Here is a 22555-nt window from a genome sequence, read left to right as displayed (position 1 = left end):
AGATGGAAAAGCACTCATTACATACAGCCATTTAATAATATGAGGTAGCATTCAGTATGTGAGGTCAGTTCAAGGTGAAAAGTATTCATTACATGAAGCCAGTTATTCATTGTGCAACAGCAGATGGCTTAATCTTTACTATTGATGCTCGCTGATTGTAACAATCACAATTAATGTGTAAAAAGTTAAAAATCACACAACACCAGGTTATAATCCAACAGTCTTAATTGGAAGCACACTAGCTTTCAGAGTGACGCTCCTTCATCAGGTGATTGTGGAGGGCTCGATCATAACACAGAATTTATAGCAAAAGTTTTCAGTGTGATGTAACTGAAATTATACATTGAAAAGTTGATTGTCTGTTAAGCCTTTCATCTGTTAGAATACAGTGATAGTTTCACTTCTTTCATGTGTAAATCACAAAACCCTTTTTTTAAAGTTGCATTCTCGGGTTAGCTATTAACAATGGTGATAGCTAGACAATATGTTGAAGGTGTTAGCCCCCTGTGTTCTCTGTCTATGACCTGATGTTTAGATTGTTCTCTCACTTTTTGGATTAGAATCAGAGTTTTACATAACTTCATGCAGTATTTGAGCTCAGAGTTCTACATGAATGTATGCAATTTTTGAGCAAAGGGCTATGTAACTCTGCAAGTACAAATTCACCCCACAAAATATATGTGTGCATGTGGGTCTTTGTCCGCGTGTGGCTGTCTGTCTGGGGTGGGGGTTTTGAGTGTGAGAATGTGTGTGTGTATGTGTGTGTGTGTGTGTGTATATATATATATATATGTGTCTGTGAGGGGATGCATGTGAGAGTGTGGGAGTGTGTGTGTGGGTGTCTGTGTGCACCCATGTCCGTGTGTATGGTATGCATGGTAAGCTTCATATTAATACACACTCTTGTCCTTTGTCTGCAAAGAACATGAACCCACACAGCACCCATTTCAATTCAATAAAATAGGCATCAGCCATTTATTGCTTCATTTCTCAAAGCAATACCTTGACTGTAGTCAACTTACCCTATTTAAAATTTAAACAATTTGTACTTAATGGTCTACCATCATTAATTGTTGAATCCTCCATTGCAACACCTCTACCAATCAATTGATCAGTACCTTCCTCTCATACAATGTAAATTTCGTCAAGTCCTGATGAAGGGCTTATGCCCGAAACGTCAAATTTCCTGTTCCTTGGATGCTGCCTGACCTGCTGTGCTTTTCTAGCAACATATTTTCAGCTCTGATCTCCAGCATCTGCTGACCTCACTTTCTCCTTAAATATCGTTTACCCCTTGTACCAAGAAGAGAGGATGTTTATTTCCCTTTTAATTGATACTGGGAATTGTGTTAATGAGGGCAAGGTAAAAAGCTACAAAAAAGATGTATGCTTTCCTTTAGCAATGCTGAAGTTGCACGACATAGCTTCTCAATATGGCAAGCAATTAAGTACACTAACCAAGAATGGACTGGCCCTCACCCAACACCAGTAAACTCATGTAATGAAAGACTAGTAATCCTCAACTCTAATGGAATCAATGACAAATCAATGGGAGTCTGCAAGGTGCTGCAACTAATATTTCTTTGGCAAGCTAATTCAAACAAAGCTTTCAACTTTTGAACTACAAGACAGCATATTATAGTTGCTAATCCAAAAATGTTAAGATTAATCTTGCTGGACTTTTAAATATCTTGCTTGTGGTTAGTGAAATCAGCAAGGCATATCTAGAAGGAATTTAAACTTATCATATAAATCCCATCGAAAATCTCAAAATAGAATAAAAGAACAAAAATCAGCCATGTAATAGATCCAATGCATCATTTCATTCTTCAATGAGATGCAGCAACTTCACAAAAGGCATAAAACACAAATTGGAGAGAACACTCTTATTCAAAAAGGGTGACAGATAATGTAAAATGGTTCATGAATTCACGATGACCATGTTTAAAGGGATGAACTGGTGAGTAACTCAGCTGTAGAATTACAAGGTGGAAAGCTTTAAACAGGACAAGATATTATATTGGTTTCCATTTCTTCATTACTTGAGATAAGCATGTGTGGAAAACCAAAACAAAGGATTTAATTATGTCTAGAATTAGGAAATTACAGTCATTGATTGAAATAGTAAATTATCAATAGCCATACTAAAACAAAAATGCAACTAATTAAAATACCAACACTAAAATTCACAGGAGGATAGAGAAGCAAAACAGGAAAGAAGAAATGGAAAACAGTGCTATAAACAATACACAAACAAATATTGGGTTAGCACTGCTGCCTCACAGCGCCAGAGACCCAGGTTCAATTCCCACCTCAGGCAACTGTCTGTGTGGAGTTTGCACATTCTCCCCGTGTCTGCGCGGGTTTCCTCCGGGTGCTCCGGTTTCCTCCCACAGTCCAAAGATGTGCAAGTTAGCCAAATTGGTCATGCTGAGTTGCCCGTAGTGTTAGGTGAAGGGGTAAATGTAGGGGAATGGGTCTGGGGGGGGATTGCTCTTCAGAGGGTTGGTGTGGATTTGTTGGGCCGAAGGGCCTATTTCTACACTAAGTAATCTAAAAGATTTTAAAAAGCACCTAGGTTCAAAAGGATTCAATTTACACGGAGTTGAAAAACAAAAGGATCAGACATACCAGTGGGAGTACAGTATATGCTGCCAAACTCTGAAAAGGAAATAAAGGTTGGCAATTGTAAACAAATTAGAACAAGGTATATTGCCAATAAAGCAAGATTTTGAGTATCCCAAAAGTACTTTACTTTGCTCTTGGAGTGTGAACTGCAGTGACATTTATTGTCCATGCAGAATTGCATGAAGATTTGAAAAGTTAACCACATTGTGAAGAGTTTTTGGACTTGAAACATTAAATTTGCTCATCTCTCCATGGATGCTGCCAGTCGTGTTGCGTTTTAATTACATTATGGGATTAGTTTTATGCAAACTAGACGGAGTAGAAACAGGAGTTCTTTTTCAAAGGGTACAATGGAACTGGCGAGTTCGTTATGACAATCCAGCAGATTTCTTCCCTATGCTTTTTCTGCCAGCACAAAAATGAGCAGAATTATTAATTTTAGTTTCACAATATTCAAGTTGCTAACCCAGTAATACAACCACTAAGAACAGAGCTAAAAAGTAAGTACAGATTGAAGAATTTTACTTCAGGCAAATCTGTTGCTAGCCCAAAAAGGGAATAATTACTATCATTGTCATTATAAAGCAGAGGTTGACACCACCACCACCACCGCTGCCACCATCACTGCTCCCCCCCTCCAACCCCCACACACCCCTGAGAACTAAATCTGAAAACATCCAAAGGAAGGTGTTTTGGAACGCCTTATAATCTGTAAAAGGAGTGGGAAAAGTGATGTAACCTGCTTTTCAGTAACTTCTAATGGTTAAATAAAATGAATCCCTGACACTCACTCAAAATCAATTAACAATTTACCTTAGTCTAACAGTGAACTAATTAACTAAATTAACAAACCAAATAAATCCCTTCCAACTACTAACTATTCCCAAATAAAACAAGATTCTAATGGTATGCTGTTCCAATAAATAAGTCCCACTTATATAAAAAGCAGAATTTAGACTCTCAAAATCACTGCCAGGTTATATGTCTTCCAAATGTTCTGTGACTTCTCCATCGATCCTTCTGTCAGGAATGCCTTCTCTGTTATTTAGATGGTGCTTTCTCTCCTACATCAATGACACAGAGTCAGCATTCTCTCAAGAGAGCGCTGAGGGCTATTAGCTCTGGCTGATGACAGTTAACTCGGGATCTTTGTCGAACTGCCCCCTTCATTTATACCAGTGATGGCATATCAATATTTCCGACAATAGAATTGGTCCTATGTTGTCAAAACGATCAGATTTAAATTTAATAGGTTTTTGGTAGCTAAACAGCTAAGTGCCTGATTCAAATTGATTGGCCAAATTCAAAAACCTGTTGTCTTGGCAAAAACTGTAGAGCCTTTCAATACAAATGTTTCAAGTTGAATTCTCTGCCTACTAGTAAACTCAAGCTGCTACTCTCAGACATCCATTTTAAATCTCTAAGCACCAAACAAAAAAGCATCACCTTTTAAAAGGGACCACACAATGCACCCCCCACCTCAGCATTTTACAATTTTACAAACACCAAATTATAGCTTCGAGCCTTCCAATCTCCAATTACTCGAAACAACTTTGCAACACTATTTGATCTTGTTTTCAATAATGAAGCTGAACAAGGTGGTGATTTGACTGCAGAACTGCAGTTATAACTGGATTCAGTTTAAGAATAAAAATGATCAAGAACAAACATACCTAACCAGAGAAAAAAATGAATTTGTCCAGGCTAAATGGAAAGAAAATTGTGAAGAGTTCAGCTAGGCAACATTTAAAATAGAGTCAGAAGTACAGCATGGAAACAGACCCTTCGGTCCAACACATCCATGCTGACCAGATATCCAAACCTAATCTAGTCCCATTTGCCAGCAATTGGCTCATATCCCTCTAAAGCTGAAAATGTGTTGCTGGAAAAGCGCAGCAGGTCAGGCAGCATCCAAGGAACAGGAAATTCGACGTTTCGGGCATAAGCTCATTCCTGAAGAAGGGCTTATGCCCGAAACGTCGAATTTCCTGTTCCTTGGATGCTGCCTGACCTGCTGCGCTTTTCCAGCAACACATTTTCAGCTCTGATCTCCAGCATCTGCAGACCTCACTTTCTCCTCGAAGACCATATCCCTCGAAACCCTTCCTATTCATATACATATCCAGATGACTTAAATAGGTACCAGCCTCCACCACTTCCTTCAATTGCTCATTTATACACACTCCACCCTGTGTGAAAAAGTTGCCCCTTAGGTCTCTTTCACATCTTTCCTCTCTCACCCTAAACCTATGCCCTCTAGTTCTGGACTCCTCCCACCCCAGGGAAAAGACTTTGTCTATTTATACTACACATGCCCATGATTTTTATAAACCTCTATAAAAGGTAACTCCTCAGCCTTCAACGCTCCAGGGAAAACACACACCCAGCCTATTCAGCCTCTCCCTATAGTTCAACTCCTCCATCCCTGGCAACATCCTTATAAATCTTTTCTGAACTCTCAAGTTTCACAACATCTTTCCGATAGGAGAGACTAACCAATGCCTTGTACAGTCACAACATGACCTCCCAACTCCTTAACTCAATGCTCTGACCAATAAAGGAAATCATACCAAATGTCTTCTTCACTATCCTATCTACCTGGGACTCCACAAATCCAGTATATCCTGGTAAAAAAGGAAAAAGGTTCCATGCAAGAACAGGTAGATAACATCAGGCTGCTGTGGGAGAAAAAAGTAGCAAGTTACAGGGGCACTGATCCAAATTTTTAAATTATCTCCGGCCATAGGGGAGGTGCCACTGGACTGGAGGACAGCTAACATGGTTCTATTTTAAAATAAGGCATCTATAGATCAGAGTCTTACAACAGCAAGAGAGAAACTATTGGAGAAAATAGTGAAAGAGAAAATTAATTTCCACTAGAGAGGCATGTTTTGATCAGGGAGAATCAGCATGGCTTAGTCAGAGGGATCCCAAGCTAACAAATCTGGTGGAATTTTGAGGTGACGACGAGTATTTGGATGAGAAAGTGCAGTTGATGCAGTTTATATGAATTTTAGCAAGACCTATAACAATGCTCACATGGAAACTGATAAAGGAGGTAAATGCTCATGAGTTCCAAGGTGACTTCGCAAGCTGAATCCAAAATTGGTTTAGTGACAGGAGACAGTGTATGGTAGTAGAAGGATGCTTATGTAATTGGAACCTGGTGTGCAGTGGTATGCCACAGAGATGAATGTTAAATCCCTTATTGTCTGTGATGTGTAATAAATTATGTAGGTGAGAATGTGGGAGGGATGATAAGTTAGTTTATTTTATTTACTCATGATACATGAGTATCGCTGGCTGGCCAGCATGTATTGCCACCCCTTGTTAGTGGTGATGGTGGTGAGCTGCCTTGTTGAACCACTACAGTTCACCTGCTGCAGATTGACCCACAATGCCTTTAGGGAGCGAATTCCAGGATTGGGAAGTAACTGTGAAAAAACAGCAATATATCTCTAAATCATGATGAGGAGTGGCATGGAGGGGAATTTACAAGGAGTTGTATTCCCAATGTCTACTGCCCTTGTTCTTCTAGATGGAAGTGGTCATGGATTTGAAAGATGTTATCTAAGGAGCTTTGGTGAATTTCTGGTGATGCATCTTGTAGATGGTACACTCTGCTGCTTCTGAAGGGAGTGGGTGCCTGTGGATGCGGCTGTTTTGTCCTAGATGATCTCAAGCTTGCATGTTATTGGAGCTACATCCATCCAGGCAAGCGACGGGTATTTCATCATATCCTGACTTTTGGCTTGTAGATGATGGACAGGCTTTGGGGAATGAGGTAGTAAATTACTCACCACAATGTTCCTGCTCTTTTAGCCACGGTGTTTATGTAACAAGTCCAGTTGACTTTCTGGTCAATGGTACCCCCAACAATGTTGACAGTGTGGGATTCAATGATAGTAATACCATTGAATATCAACAGTGAGAGATGTTGTGTTATAGGCTCTCTTTATTAATGCGCTCACCAGCTTGCTATATTCATTAATACCATGTTCCTGTTCATTCATTCATTCATAATAGTTTGCAAACCTGTTGTTATTTACTATTCATTCATAAAACCACAGTTCTGCAGTATCCAAATTTATAAACAACCCTTTCATACCCATTACTGCATTTCCACATCTTATCAGCCCTTGCTATAAGCAGTATTTAACAATACCATCCCCATCAAGTCCTCACAAAACATTATAATATTAAATCAGCCTTTTCCAACCATTAAGTACCTTTAAATAGGGCCATTATCCCTTTAAGCATTTCCATGAAATTGCATGCATAAATGAAACTTATACCAGCAAATAGTAAATAAACCTCTCAACCCAGCTGCAGTAATCAGTTTAATATCTTTTATTAAATATGGGTTCAATTTTTAATTTATTTACAGCATATAGGCTTAGCATGTTTACGAATATCTACTAAAAGACAAAAGGATTAACACCTCCTAATTATACAAGCAGAACAGACAGCTATCCCATCATAAGTAGCAGCCAGCATTTAGCACATGTTTTGAGCCATCTCCTGTCTCCCAGGACAGAAGCCTTCAAACTTTTGTGTACTAGCAATATATAAAAAAAACCATTGTAATTGAATTTTAATATATGTAAGAACTATGTATAAAGGGGCTCTTGTAAGAACTGTTTTTCAGGATTCTATTGCTACCTCAAATTTGTGCTAAGATTGCTGAATAAAAGAGGCTATTTTCACCACTCACCGATCCCGGTTGTTCTTTGAACATGATCCAATAACAGATTAGATTGTCTCTCATTGGAGATAGTCATTGCCTGGCATTTGTGTTGCGTAAACACGACTTGCCACTTGTCAACCCAAGTGTGGATATTGTTGCATTTGAACATGGACTGCTTCAGGTTCTGAGGAGTCACAAATGGTGCTGAACGTTGCTCAATCATCAGCTAACATCCCCACTTCTGACCTCATAATGGAGAGAAGATCATTGAAGAAGTAGCCGAAAACAGTTGGGCCTAGGATACTACCCTGGAGCAGAGATGACTATCCTCAACAACCATCTTCCTATGTGCCAGGACTCCATGACTCCAGGCACCAGAGTTTGCCCGATATTGATTGATTCCAGTTTTGACAAGGCTCCTTGATGCTATACTCAGTCTAATGCTGCCTTTATGTTAAGGGCTGTCAATTATTGCTGATACACAAAGATTGGCCAGGTGGTTGACAGTGAGGAGGTGGGTGCTGCAGGAGGGTATCAACAGATTAGTCAGATGAGCAGATCAGTGGCAAATAGAATTTAACTCTGCTAAGTGCGAGGTGAAGTACCTTGGAAGGAGGAACAAAGTAAGAGAATACTCAATGCATGGCAAGGCACTAGGAAGCTCAAAGGGATTTTGGGGTGTTTGTCCATAGATCCCTAAAGGTGGCAGACAGATTAATAGGGTAGTTAAGGCGGCTTCTGATATGCTTGCCTTTATCAGTAAAAGTAAGGAGATTATGTTGGAGCTGTAGAGGACTTTGGTTAGGTCAGAAAGGAGTACTCAGTGCAGCTTTGGTCACCACACTAAGAAAGGAGGTGATAACACTGGAGGGGGGAGCATAGTAGACTGACCAGATTGTGCCCATGATGGAGCATTTCAGCTATGAAGATAGGCTGGTTCAACTCGGGTTCTTTCTTTTAGAGAAAAGAAGGCTGAGGGGGTATCTGTCAGAGATACAAGGTTATGAGAGATGTAGATAGGGTGAAGAGAAAGCACCTGCTCCCCTTCGTTGAAGGGTCAATAGCAAGGAGAAATCATTTTGAACAGACAGGCAAGAGGTTTAGATGGAATTTTTTTAAAAACCTTTTCACCTACAGGATGGTGGGAGCCTAGAGTGGATAGTCGAGGCAGGAAACCTCAACTTTTTAGAAGTATTTGGGTGAAAACTGGATGTCATAATCATTCAAGGGTATGGGCCTAGTGTGGGAAAATGGGACTAATGTAAGGAGTAGCGCATTTTTGGCAGTTCAGACTCTTCTTCACTAAAGTAAAATCACTATAGACTTAGCAGATCATAGCACTGCTCTCTCATTACAAAGATGATTTGTGTTGCTTTAACTTGAGAGTCACCACATCTCAGGCAAGACAACAGTTGAAAAAGGGAAGGATCTTCATGGCATCCTAAGAGAATATTAAAATTGAACTCACACTGTCAGGGTCACTCTGCATTACAAATCAGTAAATCTAGCCAACTGAGTTCATCTTCAGTATTGTGTGATTCTATTAAATTTTAAATCTTCAGATAGTTTAACAGGAAAAATACAGAAAAGCTGGAATAATATGAACAAAATTTAAAAACTGAAAACGCAAGTTAATTTTTTTTTACAGATAGGATGCCTTCATAACTATCTGTAATATTAGTTTGGAATATAATTGATTGCAAAAATCCAAGATATATCTCTATATTCAAAGCAAAAGCAACTGGTTGGTGCAGGACAAGATGCTGTATTAGAACAAAACATAAGATGCACAAACGGAGTTGCCATGTCAACAATATTTTGAGGACACATGATCCATTTTATGGATGTAATAAAGCTTCTCTTCTTTAAGGGAGATAAATACCTTATTGGAATAAAAAGTTCCCTGTCTGATTTTTTTTTTTGAAACTTTTCTCAAAGTTTGGAAGTTGACAACCCCCTAAAAAACATCATACAAGTCAAGGTTCCTAAAGGGGAATTGTGAAATCTATGCTACTGTCTCCAGAAAATCAACTTCAGCCAGCCATAAATGATCGAAGATGACACGCCAATGCAAATAGCTTGCATGCAAAGTGACGTCAGTTATTAGCTAACACTTAAATAACCTGCAGATAACTATTTTTATTTATTAGTTAGCTGCAACTTGGCAAAAGTAATACACTGCAGAGTATTTCCTCTTTCCTCATCCCAGCCCCACCCCCGATTTGCAGATTGTGCATGTTGAATACACTTGGAAAAACAAGCATTTGCACAATTTAAATCTTTTGTTCGTAATCTTCACATTTTTGTTTGATTAAAGGCTGAGGTAATGTAAACAGAATTTTTTTTCTTACCAACAGAACCTGGCTGACTCATTTCTGATTCTGAGCTACAAAAATGTCTGCTTGGCAACATCACCTCCCTTTTTAAATTCAAACTTTGCTGTGACCAGTAAATCAAACAAAAAAGGGTTGCCAAATTGGGTAACCCAAATCCACTTAATGGCCTGTACCTGAAATTTTAGAAGTTCTGTACTCTCAATCCCTTACAAAAGGAATATGGTATCCTCTGATTATCATACTTGGGATCGTGTGGTATCAGGAATCTGGATGGTTAGACTGCTACCAGTCCTATTTTGCTCATATTTGTAGGACCTATCAGTAGTAGAGGACAGATCACTGCAGAGTCTTTCCATAAGAGACACTTGTCATAGATAATAAAGAGGTTTGCTGCATAAAAGTAATAGGTACAGATTACATTACTAGCCAAGCATTATGAGGAAGGACTCTTGGGAGAATGCTTCCTTCAGAAATTTGTGCAGAACTCAAATGTTTCTGCCAAAGGACGGTATGATATCAGAAGACATAAAATTGTACAGTACAGTAATAGGCCCTTTGGCCCTTGATGTTGCGCTGAACATGATGTCAAATTAAACTAATCCCTTCTGCCTGCCCTTGGTCCATATTCCTCCATTCCTTGCATATCTACGTCTTTACCTAAAAAGGTCCCTTAAACACCCCTATAGTAGCTGTCTCCACCACCACCTCTGCCAGCTCATTCCAGATTCCTAACCACTGTGAAAAAAGACTTGCCCTTCACATCTCCTTTGCACTTTCCCCCTCTCAACTTAAAATGCATGCCCCCTAGTTTTAATTATTTCAACCATGGGGAAAAAGAGATTCTGGCTATTAACCCTATCTATGCATCTTGCAATTTTATAGATTCCTAACAAGTCTTCCCTTGCCTCCGCCGCTCCACAGAAAACCTGAAATACAATGCAATAGGAACATGAATTCCTTCAGGACCAATGCATTGTACAACAGAATTAGCCTGACTATGTGAATTAGAGAACTTCCCAAAGTTGTAAACTTGGGTTTGATTAGTTTCCAGAAGCCACTATTGGGCTGATCTGGGCACCTAAGTGATGATTAGCATCACACCTATTTTGGAGCTGTGGTGTTTGCCAGATGAGATGAAATTACAAATCATACAAGAGTTGAAAGACTAGCATTAATGCTCACATATAAAGTTTAGCTTACCCCATCATTTCCACATTGACTCCTTGTTAAGAAAATGCCGCTTCTTATATTTGTTCAGATCGCTCCGTGACGTCACTCCTTCTTATAAAACCACAAGACACAGAAGCAGAAATAGGCCATTTGCCCATCAACTCTGCTCCACCATTCAATAAAATCCTGGCTGATTTCCCTCAAATCTGCATTACAGCCTCTTCCCTACAATCCTTGGTTCACTTTATGATTAAAAACAAAAAAAAAAGCAGTCTGGGTCAGCCTTGAATGAATAGCCTGAATCCAGTCTGAAAAGTACTTGCTTGTAAAGAATTCAACAAATTCACTACCATAAAGAAACCTCTCATCTTAAATATACAACCCATTCTGAGATTATGCCCGCTGATCCTAGACTCTCCTATAAGGGGAATTCACCTTTCCACATCTACCTTAAGTCCCTTAAGATTCTTAACCAAAAACAGAAGTTGCTGGAAAAGCTCAGCAAATCTAGCGATACCGGAGAACAGAAATCAGAATTAACATATTGGGTCCAGTGACTCTTTCTCAGAACAGCACCTGCAGTTCTTTCCGCTTTCCTCTAAGAACCTTGTATGTTTCAATAAGGTCGCCTCTCATTCTTCTAAATTAGTACAGGCACAATCTACTCAACGTCTCATTAGACAGTCCTTTCAGGGTTCAGTCCAGTGAACCTTCTCTGGAATGCCTTTTGACATCTTTGCTTAAATAAGGACCTAAGCTGTACACAGCATTCTAGCTATGTCTGACAAGATACTTGTACAATTTTAGAAAAACCTACATTCTTTTATACTTCATTCCCTTTGAAACATAAGCCACTCCATTTATCTTCCCTATTATCCGTTTAACTTGGATGCTAATTTTGATGATTCATGGATGAGGACTCTTAAATCCCTCTATTCTGTAGTTTTCTGCAGGCTTTTGCCATTTAAATAATATTCAGTTCCTCCACCCTTCCTGACAAAGTAACCAACCTCACATTTATCTTTAACCTCCCCAGTCACACAACTCCCATATTTGCACTACTTTTGGATTCAAACATCCATGTTTATAATTGCTGTACCATGGGATACAATGGAAGTGCCCTGCTAAACATTCCCTTACCTGCCTCTAAGATGCACCTTAAAATATATTAATCACTCATCTTAATAGGACCTTTGTATCAAAAGTTGCTACATGATAACCCTGTGAAGCAACGTACAATGTTTTCTGACATTAAAGATGCTTTATAAATACAAGTTTTGTAGTCAGCGTAAACATTACAAAACATAGAATATTGAAGGAAATGTAAAGCGGCATGAAAGACACATAAATGGAGAGTAGCAGTTGGAATAGAAACGTTTTATTTTTGAAAATGTGTTGTGCATTATTTTGCATGAGCCCATTTTGGGATGTGTTGATTTATGATCCACATAAATAATATTTTTAGGAATGGAAGATACAATGACCATAAGAATTAGGAACAGGAGTAGGCCGTTCAGCCTGCTCCATCATTCAACTGGATTATGGCTAATCTGACATTCCTCATTCCTAATTTCCTGCATTTTCCCCCCATAACCCTTGACAATGCAGAAATGGGATTATCACAATAAATTGGGAGTTTTGGTAAATTCTATTGAGGATATGTAAGGGAATAAAAATAAGATAATAAGAGTAACAGATGTTTACATTTCTGTGAAACCAATATATTGTTTAAATACAAGTAGGGAATGCAAATAGAACTTAAATGATGAGGTTTTAAAATGAGTAGAGGAACAGATGGGTTTTGGTAAGGAGACATAAAGATCATTAAAAAGTGACAATATAAATAGATAAGCTTCCAAAAGTCTGTGTGTTTGTACATCTGGTCACAAATTGATGTGTCAGACTTACATCTGAAGTGGTGCAGAGTTGTCAATATCTTATCCAAGAATACAAACTCATCAAAGGATATAACAGAGGAGAAAGTGAGGACTGCAGATACTGGAAATCAGAGCTGAAAATGTGTTGCTGGAAAAGCGCAGCAGGTCAGGCAGCATCCAAAGAGCAGGAGAATCGACATTTCAGGCATGAGCCCTTCTTCAGGAAAGTGTGTCCAGCAGGCTAAGATAAAAGGTAGGGAGGAGGGACTTGGGGGAGGGGCATTGGAAATGCGATAGGTGGAAGGAGGTCAAGGTGAGGGTGATAGGCTGGACTGGGGGTGGGGGTGGAGAGGTCAGGAAGAAGATTGCAGGTTAAGAGTTTGAGGGATTTGACTGAGACAAGGTAGGGGGAGGGGAAATGAGGAAACTGGACAAATCTGAGTTCATCCCTTGTGGTTGGAGGGTTCCTAGGCGGAAAATGAGGCGCTCTTACTCCAGCCGTCGTGTTGCTATGGTCTGGCGATGGAGGAGTCCAAGGACCTGCATGTCCTTGGTGGAGTGGGAGGGGGGAGTTGAAGTGTTGAGCAACGGGGTGGTTGGTCCAGGTGTCCCAGAGGTGTTCTCTGAAATGTTCCGCAAGTAGGCAGCCTGTCTCCCCAGTATAAAGGAGACCACATCGGGTGCAGCGGTTGCAGTAAATGATGTGTGTGGAAGTGCAGGTGAGTTTGTGGCGGATATGGAAGGAATATATATGGAAGATATGGAAGACTTCATTTACAATGTTGTCTAACATAACGCATTGGAATTACAAAGAGAGACTTGCATCAAAGGTTTCTTCTTTCTCTCATCGGGAAGGAAAGCGTTAACTCAAAATCATGAGAGAAATAAGGATAATGTTTCCGAAGTCACGGAGACAGTAACATTGCGTCAAAAATTTCAGCGATCACAAAAGTAATTAAACGAATTATGCTTTTTCTTTTTAAAAAATATTCAAACAAATTGTGCATCAGAGTGACCAGTGGAGTGCTACAAGAATTGGTGCTGGATCCACTACTTTTTGTCATTTATATAAATGATTTGGATATGAACATAGGAGGTATAGTTAGCAAGTTTGCAGATGACACCAAAATTAGAGGTGTAGTGAAGAAGGTGACTTCAGATTACAATGGGATCTTGATCAGATGGGCCACAGGGTTGAGAGCATCAGATGGAGTTTAATTTAGATAAATGCAAGGCGCTGCATTTTGAAAACCAAATCCTAGCAGGACTTATACACTGAATGGTAAAGTCCTAGGGAGTATTGCTGAACAAAGAGACCTTGGAGTGCAGGTCCACAGCTCCTTGAAAGTAGAGTCACAGGTAGATAAGATAGTGAAGGCTGTATTTGGTATATTTTCCTTTACTGGTGAGAGCATTGACCGTAGGAGTTGGGAGGTCATGTTGTGGCTATACGTGATATTGGTTAGGCCACTTTTGGAATACTGCATGCAGTTCTGGTCTCCATCTTGTGAAGGATCTTATGAAACTTGAAAGGGTTCAGAAAAGATTTACAATGATATTGCCAGGGTTGGAGGATTTGAGCTACAGAGAGAGGCTGAACAGGCTGGGGCTGTTTTCCCTGGAGTGAAGGCTGAGGGGTGACCTCATAGACGTTTATAAAATCATGAGGTGCATGGATAGGATAAATAGACAAGGTCTTTTCCCTGGGATAGGGGAGTCCAGAACTAGAGGGCATAGGTTTAAGGTGAGAGGGGAAAGATATAAAAGGGACCCAAGGGGCAACGTTTTCAGGCAGAGGGTGGTGCATGTACGGAATGAGCTGCCACAGGAAGTGGTGGAGGCTGGTCAATTGCATTATTTAAAAGGCATCTGGATGGGTACATGAATAGGGATGGTTTAGAGGGATATGGGCCAAGTGCTGGCAAATGGGACTCGATTCGATTGGGATAGCTGGCTGGCATGGACGAGTTGGACCAAAGGGTCTGTTTCTTTGCTGTACATCACTATGACTATGACTGTAATGACTATATTTCCCTTATTGTAATCAAAGGAGGGAGTTGGCCGTGTAATGATAATGTCACTTGACTAGTAACACAGAACACCAGGTTGAGTTCAAATTCCACAAGAAATTTTAATCCAAAGCTGGATCATGCAAGGGTTGTGTAACCACTATCGATTATCATTAAAAAAAGCTACCTGGTTCACTCATGTCCTTTAGGGAAGGAAATCTGCCATCATTACCTGAATAAAAAACCAAAAGAACTGCAGATGGAAATCAGAAATAAAAAAACTTCTGAAATGTTAACTCTGATTTCTTTCCACAGATACTACCATATCTGCTGAGTTTTTCCAGCAATTTCTGTTGTTTTCTTTTGTCATCCTTACCTGATCTAGCCTACATGTAACAATGTGTAAGTCGAGCAAACATTGTTCATGCTTAACTGCCATCTGGGTCATTAGGGATTCTGAGCAGGAAATGTTGCCCAACCAACGATGCTCTTATCATAAATAAATAAAAGAAAAGCAGAGAGTTATAATTATGAATATGCAACTGAGACCAGTTCTTCTTACCATGCCCTACCTTTAATAGTTTTTACACTTAGAATTAAATTATGCATTATTTGTTCAATTTGATGACTCCAAGTTAACTGGAGAACACCCAAGGCATGGATCAATTTGAGCAAAAAAAAAACAGCTGGCAGCACATAGTATATTCATAAATATACTGTATTCAAATGCAGAATAAGCAACACCACATCACATTGTAAAGTTATAATGTAGGATAATGAATTTGTCTCTAACAAAGGGAAAATTCTTCCATGATCGATAATTTATACAACAGTTTATTTCTTACATATCTCAACAACAAGAGCTTTGAAAAGCACTGCACAAAGCCACTTTATCTAGTCTACTGGTACCATTCTAATGTACCATTCTCCACATCACACTAATCTACTTAAACACAGGCGTTACAAATACTGGAGTAAGTCAGACTATTTGTATAACTAACAATTTGCATTTGTACAGTGTCTTGGGACAACAGGAAAACAAAACCTGACACTCATATTACCAGATAATGACAAGACATAAAATCTACCTCAATGACCAAGCTTTAAGTACTGTTTTTAAGTATAGAGGTAAGTATAGAGGTAAGGAGTGAACAGCTGAAGATACTCTGCTAGCACCTAAGGTAAAACAAAGAAAAACATAAGCACAAGAGGCCAAGTTAAAGGAGTACTCTGATCTGAAGCATTAACTAAAAGACAGTGCAGCTAGACCATGAAAGGATTTGAAAATGAGAAGAATTTGGAAGAACAATGTTGTTAGACATCAACAAGCTTAGCTCACACAGTACAACTTATTGCTATTGGTTCAAGAAAGCAGTTTACAACCACCTTCTCAACAGCAATTAGGAAGGGTAATAAATACTAGTTGAGCTAGCAACGTCCGCATCCCATGAGTAAATTTTTTAAATAAAATTAGTTCAGTGAGAGTTGAGGTAATAAATGAACAGGAAGAGATATGAGTATATGCTGTAACTGGCAAGTGGCAGTGTTACTGCTCTAAATTGCTAGCTAGAGAACAGGTGGAGAAATAGATGATAGGTGATGATAGGACATTTAATCCGGGTGAGATTCTATGATTGAGAAACAAAGTTAACCTTTCAATCTCAGTGTGAAGACAATGCCACAGGAAACTGTAATAAGCACAACAGGGTATGCAACCACACAACTAACTGCCTTACATTAACCATCTCTTAAAAAAAAAGTCCATCCCCTTGACATACATACAACAGTATTACCATTGGTGAATGTCCTACATTACCATCTTGGGAATTACTTTTGATTAGAGGTTTACCAGTTCCTTAAATATTGCTGTTACAAACAGTAGGTCAGAGGTTGACCATTCCTTCCCTTCCAACAAACGAAAGTCTCTCAACCATCTGCAAAGCACAACATCAGCAGCATAGTGGAATATTCGCCACTTGCCTATATGAATGCAGCTATAATACCACGCAAGCTGTTTGACACTACAAGAAATGGAATGCAGGGAGAACTAGCTATTTGGATACAGAACTGGCTCAAAGGTAGAAGACAGAGGGTGGTGCTGGAGGTTTATTTTTTAGACTGGACACCTGAGACCAGTGAAGCACCACAAGGATCGGTGCTGGGTCCACAATTTTTTGTCATGATTTTGATGAACATAGGAGGTATAGTTAGTAAGTTTGCAGATGACACCAAAATTGGAGATATGGTGGACAGCGAAGAAGGTTACCTTAAATTACAACAGGATCTTGATCAGATGGGCCAAAGGTCTGAGGAGTGGCAGGTGCAGTTTAATTTAGATAAACGTGAGATTTTGCATTTTGGGAAAGCAAATCTTAGCAGGACTTATACACTTAACGGTAAGGTCCTAGGGAGTGTTACAGAACAGAGACACCTTGGAGTGCAGGTTCATAGCTCATTGAAAGCAGAGTCACAGGTAGATAGGATAGTGAAGGCGGTGTTAGGTATGCTTTCCTTTGTTGGTCAGAGCATTGAGTACAGGAGTTGGGAGGTCATGTTGCGGCTGTACAGGACATTGGTTAGGCCACTGTTGGAATACTGCATGTAATTCTGATCTCCTTCCTATCGGAAAGATGTTGTGAAACTCGAAAGGGTTCAGAAAAGATTTACAAGGATGTTGCCAGGGTTGGAGGATTTGAGCTATAGGGAGAGGTTGAATAGGCTGGGGCTGTTTTCCCTGGAGCGGAGGTTGAAGGGTGACCTTATTGTGGTTTATAAAATCATTAGGGGCATGGATAGGATAAACAGACAAAGTTTTTTTCCCTGGGATGGGGGAGACCAAAACTAGAGGGCATAGGTTTAAGGCGAGGGGGGAAAGATCTAGAAGTGAACTAAGGGGAAACTGTTTCATGCAGATGGTGGTGTGTATATGGAATAAACTGCCTGAGGAAGTGGTGGGGTCTAGTATAATTGCAACATGTAAAAGGATGGATATATGAATATGAAGGGTTTGGAGGGATAGGGGCCGAGTGCCAACAAGCAGGACTACATAAAGTTGGGATTTCTGGTTGGTATAGACGAGTTGAACCGAAGGGTCTGTTTCTGTATCTGTATTACACAAATTACTTTAAAACATTCAATCCCTCCACCAGCATTGTGTTCTCTGAATTATATTTGCAAGCAATATCTTGCTTTTAAAATTCTTATCCTTGTTTTCAAATGTCTCCTTAAAGTTGTCCCCATTCTCTCTCTACATCCCCTCCAGCTCCATAACTCATTTGCACTCATCTAATTTTAGTATCGTTAATATCACCAATATCAAACACTCCTTCACTTTTGGTCATATTTTCGGTTCCCCAGGCACCAAACTTTAGAACACCCTCACTAAATTGCTCTGTGACTTTCCTCATTTTAAGATGCTTTTTGAAGCTTCTTTCAGTCATATGAACCTTTACCTCACATGACTCAATGTCATATTCTCTTTATAATGCTCTTTTGAAGTGCTGAGATATTTAATTATGATAAAAGGTGTTATATAAATACAAGGTGTACAAATGATGAACTTTATAAAATATCAGTATTGGTGTTCAGGGCAGCTAGCCTTGTAAACTAACAAGGTAATGCTTCATGCGTTAAATAATTTTTTTAAAAATGTATGGTTTAGATTGAGAAATTGTCAGTTATCCTTCTGTACATATTAATTCTACCAGAGTTTGGATTGAGAAACAAGTTATTAAAACCTGAAATGATAATGAAAATTCATGTGGATCTACCATTACGTAATGGTTAGAAGATAGTATGATAAAATGATCACAAGCTAACAATAACACTGGAAATTATAATCGCGTCACTGATTTATTTATGGCAACATATTGCACAAATCTTCCTTTGTATTTTAAGCTAAAAACAGTTTAAGGATCTGCCAAGAGAGCCATCTCAGAACAACATATACTAGAACATTTTTCACATTGGTCCACAATTAGAACATTACTTTTGTAGTAAATACAAACAATAGCCAACTCTGACAATTGCACAACAAAAACACTGCTGACCCTGTCCTTAAAATACCACTCCATTTCCAGCCACCCTTTTACCCCAAAGTCCTTGAATACCTCTCAAATTGGTCCCAGGTCAGTTTCCCACTTCAAATCACATCACGTTTGCACTCATATCAGCACAAGAAACCGACATGAATCTAATTCATAAATGTGCATTATTCCCTCCAAACCATCTATGTTGACAGACTGCTCAGACATCTAATCATGAACTAAACCACAAATTTTACCAGTGAAGTGAAAGTCATCTTCAAATCCCAAACTCCAAACTATTGTGACCACTTCCGGTTAGATAAACTTTAATAGGAAATTATTTGAGGATCCAAAATTTAAATTTAAAAAAAGTTTAAAAGATATGCAGTTAATGACCCAGCCTATGCTATTTAAGCAATTGATAAATTCAGCTTCAGTATGAAATACTACCGGCAGAAAGTTAGGACAGAGTCAAAACACGTGGTGTGGAAAAGCACAGCCAGTCCAGCAGCATCCGAGGAGCATTAACTCTTCATCAGGAATATGGGGGCTGAAAGATAAATTTGGGGGCGGGGGGGTAGGAGAAGAGCTCTGTCTTTGTTGCAATTGCAGGGTGGGGTTCAAGGGCAGAGGTGCAGAGAGTGGAGGAGATGCGTTGAAGGACATAGTTGACCATGTAGGAAAGGGAAATTGCAGTCCTTGAAGTAGGAGTGGGATGTTCTATGGTGTAACTGGATCTCCTGGGAGCAGATGTGGCAGAGGCAGAGAAATTGGAGTAAAGGATAGTGTTTTTACAGGAGGTATAGTGGGAAGAGGTGTAGTCCAGGTAGCTGTGGGAGTCAGCGAGTTTGAAGTAGATGTCCGTGTTGAGCCAGAAATGGAGATGGAGCAGTCCAGGAAGGGGAGGAAAATGTCCAAGATGGTCCACATGAATATGAGATCAGGGTGGAAGGCGTTTGTGAAGTTGATGAACTGCTCAACCTCATCATGGGAGCATGAGGTGGGGCCGATGCAATCATCGACGTAGCGGAGGAAAAGGTGGGCAATGGTGCCGGTGAAGCTGTTCCGTGTACCTGATGAAGTGGCAGGCCTAGCAGGGGCCCATGTGGGTGACCATGGCTACCCTTTTGGCCTGGAAGTAGTAAAAGGATTCGAAGGAGAAATTGTTAAGGGTGAAGACCAGTTTAGACAATTGAATGAGTGCGTCAGTTGAAGGGTACTGGTTGGCTCAGCAGGAGAGGAAGAAACAAAAAGACTTGGAGGCCTTTTTCATGGTGGATGGATGTGTATAGGGATCCGATGTCCATGGTTAAGATGAGACATTGGGGACCAGGGAACCGAAAGTCATGGGGGTGGTGGAGGGTGTGGGCAGTGTCTTGAATACATGTGGGGAGATCCCTGACCAAGGGGGACAGGACGGTGTCAAGGTATGCGGAGATAAATCCGGTGGGTGGGAGCAGGCCACGATAATGGCTCAAGTGGGGCAGTCAGGTTTGTGAATTTTGGTTAAAAGGTAGAACCGGGGTGATGTGGGGTTCTCAGACTATGAGGTTGGAGGGTAATGGTGGGAAATCCCCTGAGGTGATGAAGTTGTCGATGGTCTGGGAGATGATAGTTTGATGATGAAGGCAAGGTCGTGGTCAAGGGGGCAGTAGGAGGTGATGTCTGCAAGTTGACACCTGGCTTCAGTGGCAGAGAGGTCAGTGCACCAAAGTGCACCCCCCCCCTTTGTCCATTGGTTTGATGGTGAGGTTGGGCTTGGAGCAGAGGGAATGGAGGGCTGTACATTACAAGGGTGAGAGGGGCATACAGGTTGAGGTGGTCAACCTGAAATACCACCCTTTGGCTGATCCAGAAACTATTAATGGAAAACAAAGAACCAACAGCTAACTTTTCAAGTCCAGTGACTCTTCTTCAGAAGAATTTTGAGGAAGAATCACTGGACTCGAAACATTAACTTTGCTTTCTTCCCACATATTCTGCCAGACCTGCTGACTACCATAATTAACGTTAATTCCTGTTTGCCTGCCAAATTTGTTCTCACAGACATCAAGGAAGCGTGTTTTTTCGAGCAGCGCTTCAGTCTCATTATGCAGAATAATGATTGAAAAGGTATATTTTGAAGAATGCTGTAAAAGCATCCCCATTCCATTTAATTGTTGGTAACTGTCAAGAAAAGCTTGTGAACCAATCAAAATAACAAGAGACGAGGGACATTATTTACAAAGACACGTCTGAAATATCTGCTGCGGTCAAAGATAGTTTGGGCTGATAAGTTGGTTGAAGAACGTATACGTCAAGGCCACCGACTAACTGTCACCATCCTAGTTTATAAAGAAACTCTCTGTTCTCCTTTCCGTGATCCACCAGGTGACCAAGTATGTATTGGAAAACAAGTCATTTTATTGCTCCAACATCTATCTGTCTATCCTTTAAACAGGCTAACATTCTGCAAGCGATATTTGTTCAACCAGGGGAAACACCGAAGCTCGAAAATCCATTTTTTTTTGTTTTTATTGAAACCGAAGCTCAACAATCCAAAGGCTTTTTTTTAAAAAAAAACATACTACAGTTTGTGGTTGCCGGAGCAGGAGCTACAGCCTTTGCCCGTGCCCCACTATTCACAAACTGCTTGTAGGAGAGCAGGTCCAGTCTAGTGCCGGTGTCCCCTCCAACACAAACACACACAGTCCGGAGAGAGGGGGGCGCAGGCTGTGAGACACGCCGGCGTGAAAAGGCCTCTCTCGCCCAGCCTCGGAGTCGCCGCCAGTAACGGCTGCCCGGGGTCGGAGCGGGGCCACGCGCGCGCACGCACACACACACACACACACACACACACAGACAAACAGACCTTGTAGACATCGCCGTAGGTACCGCTGCCGACCCTCTGGATCAACTCGAAATCCGACTGCGGGTTCTTCCGCAGGATATCCCCGCTAGCGCTCGCACGGCACTGCGAGCTCATCGCGCTCTCTGTCTCGTCTCTCCTCTCCTCTCCTCTCTGACCGGTAGGGGTGACCAGTATGTCTCTCTCCCCCCCACCCCCCGAGATAGACCCGGATAAGGGGAAGCTCCGAAGCAGCACCAGCCGCCGCTCTCTCTGCGCCTTCACTCGGCCGCCTCCAAATATGGCTCCCGTTCCATTTCCTGCGCGCGGCGGCGGCAGCTCAAGTTGCCCCAGGCTGGACTCTGGTGCACTCTGCACTCGCTCAGATCATCTCTGGTATTGGGTTTTTAAAAAAATAATCTTCTCGATTGTGTGGGTTTTTTTGGGGAGGGGGGGATGGGTGTTTCCTTTTTTGCAAAATAAAATATATTATTTTTCAACTGTGTATGCTAATAGCTCCCAACACAGCACTTTGATTGTTACGTTTCCCTCTGCGACTCGCATGTCATTTCCTTCTGTTGACCTCAGAAATCAACAGCAAGTAACTTGAATGTCAACAAGTTATTCATTTCTTTCATCTGTATTTATATATGTACCAGCGCGCGTTTGTTTTCTTTTACCAGCATGTCAACGATTTGAACGGATAACATTTGCTACTTATTTATTAAGGAGTGTTACAATATGATTGTTTCTCCTCACAAACTCTATCAAAGTGTGCAAGGTTTCACTCTTAATATTTATTAATCTTAATTTATTTTGACTTATAACTGATATGTGACTACCGAAACATGTTACGCATGAATGTTGCCACCTTCCGAATTTTACGGGAATTACAAAATATATCTGTCAGTTTATAGTTACAAACAGCGCACAGACCTGCAATGATGGTAGAGTGATTTGACGTTCATCCTTACCCATATTTTTTTTATTAAAATC

At 40.5% G+C, this 22555-nt stretch overlaps 1 protein-coding gene across 1 annotated transcript in view; it reads right to left on the bottom strand.

Annotated features, from left to right (window-relative positions):
* Nucleotides 1-22021, bottom strand: part of map4k5 (mitogen-activated protein kinase kinase kinase kinase 5) — a 184635-nt gene extending 162614 nt beyond the window's left edge. Inside the window, exon 1 of the mRNA XM_060829188.1 lies at nucleotides 21584-22021. Within this exon, the coding sequence (XP_060685171.1) occupies nucleotides 21584-21697 (114 nt within the window). The 5' untranslated portion in view covers nucleotides 21698-22021. The remainder of the gene's footprint in view (nucleotides 1-21583) is intronic.
* Nucleotides 22022-22555: the final 534 nt, after the last annotated feature.

Source organism: Hemiscyllium ocellatum, chromosome 8, assembly GCF_020745735.1.
Source record: "Hemiscyllium ocellatum isolate sHemOce1 chromosome 8, sHemOce1.pat.X.cur, whole genome shotgun sequence".
Taxonomy (NCBI): Eukaryota; Metazoa; Chordata; class Chondrichthyes; order Orectolobiformes; family Hemiscylliidae; genus Hemiscyllium; species Hemiscyllium ocellatum.
This window is presented reverse-complemented; position numbering and strand designations above follow the sequence as displayed.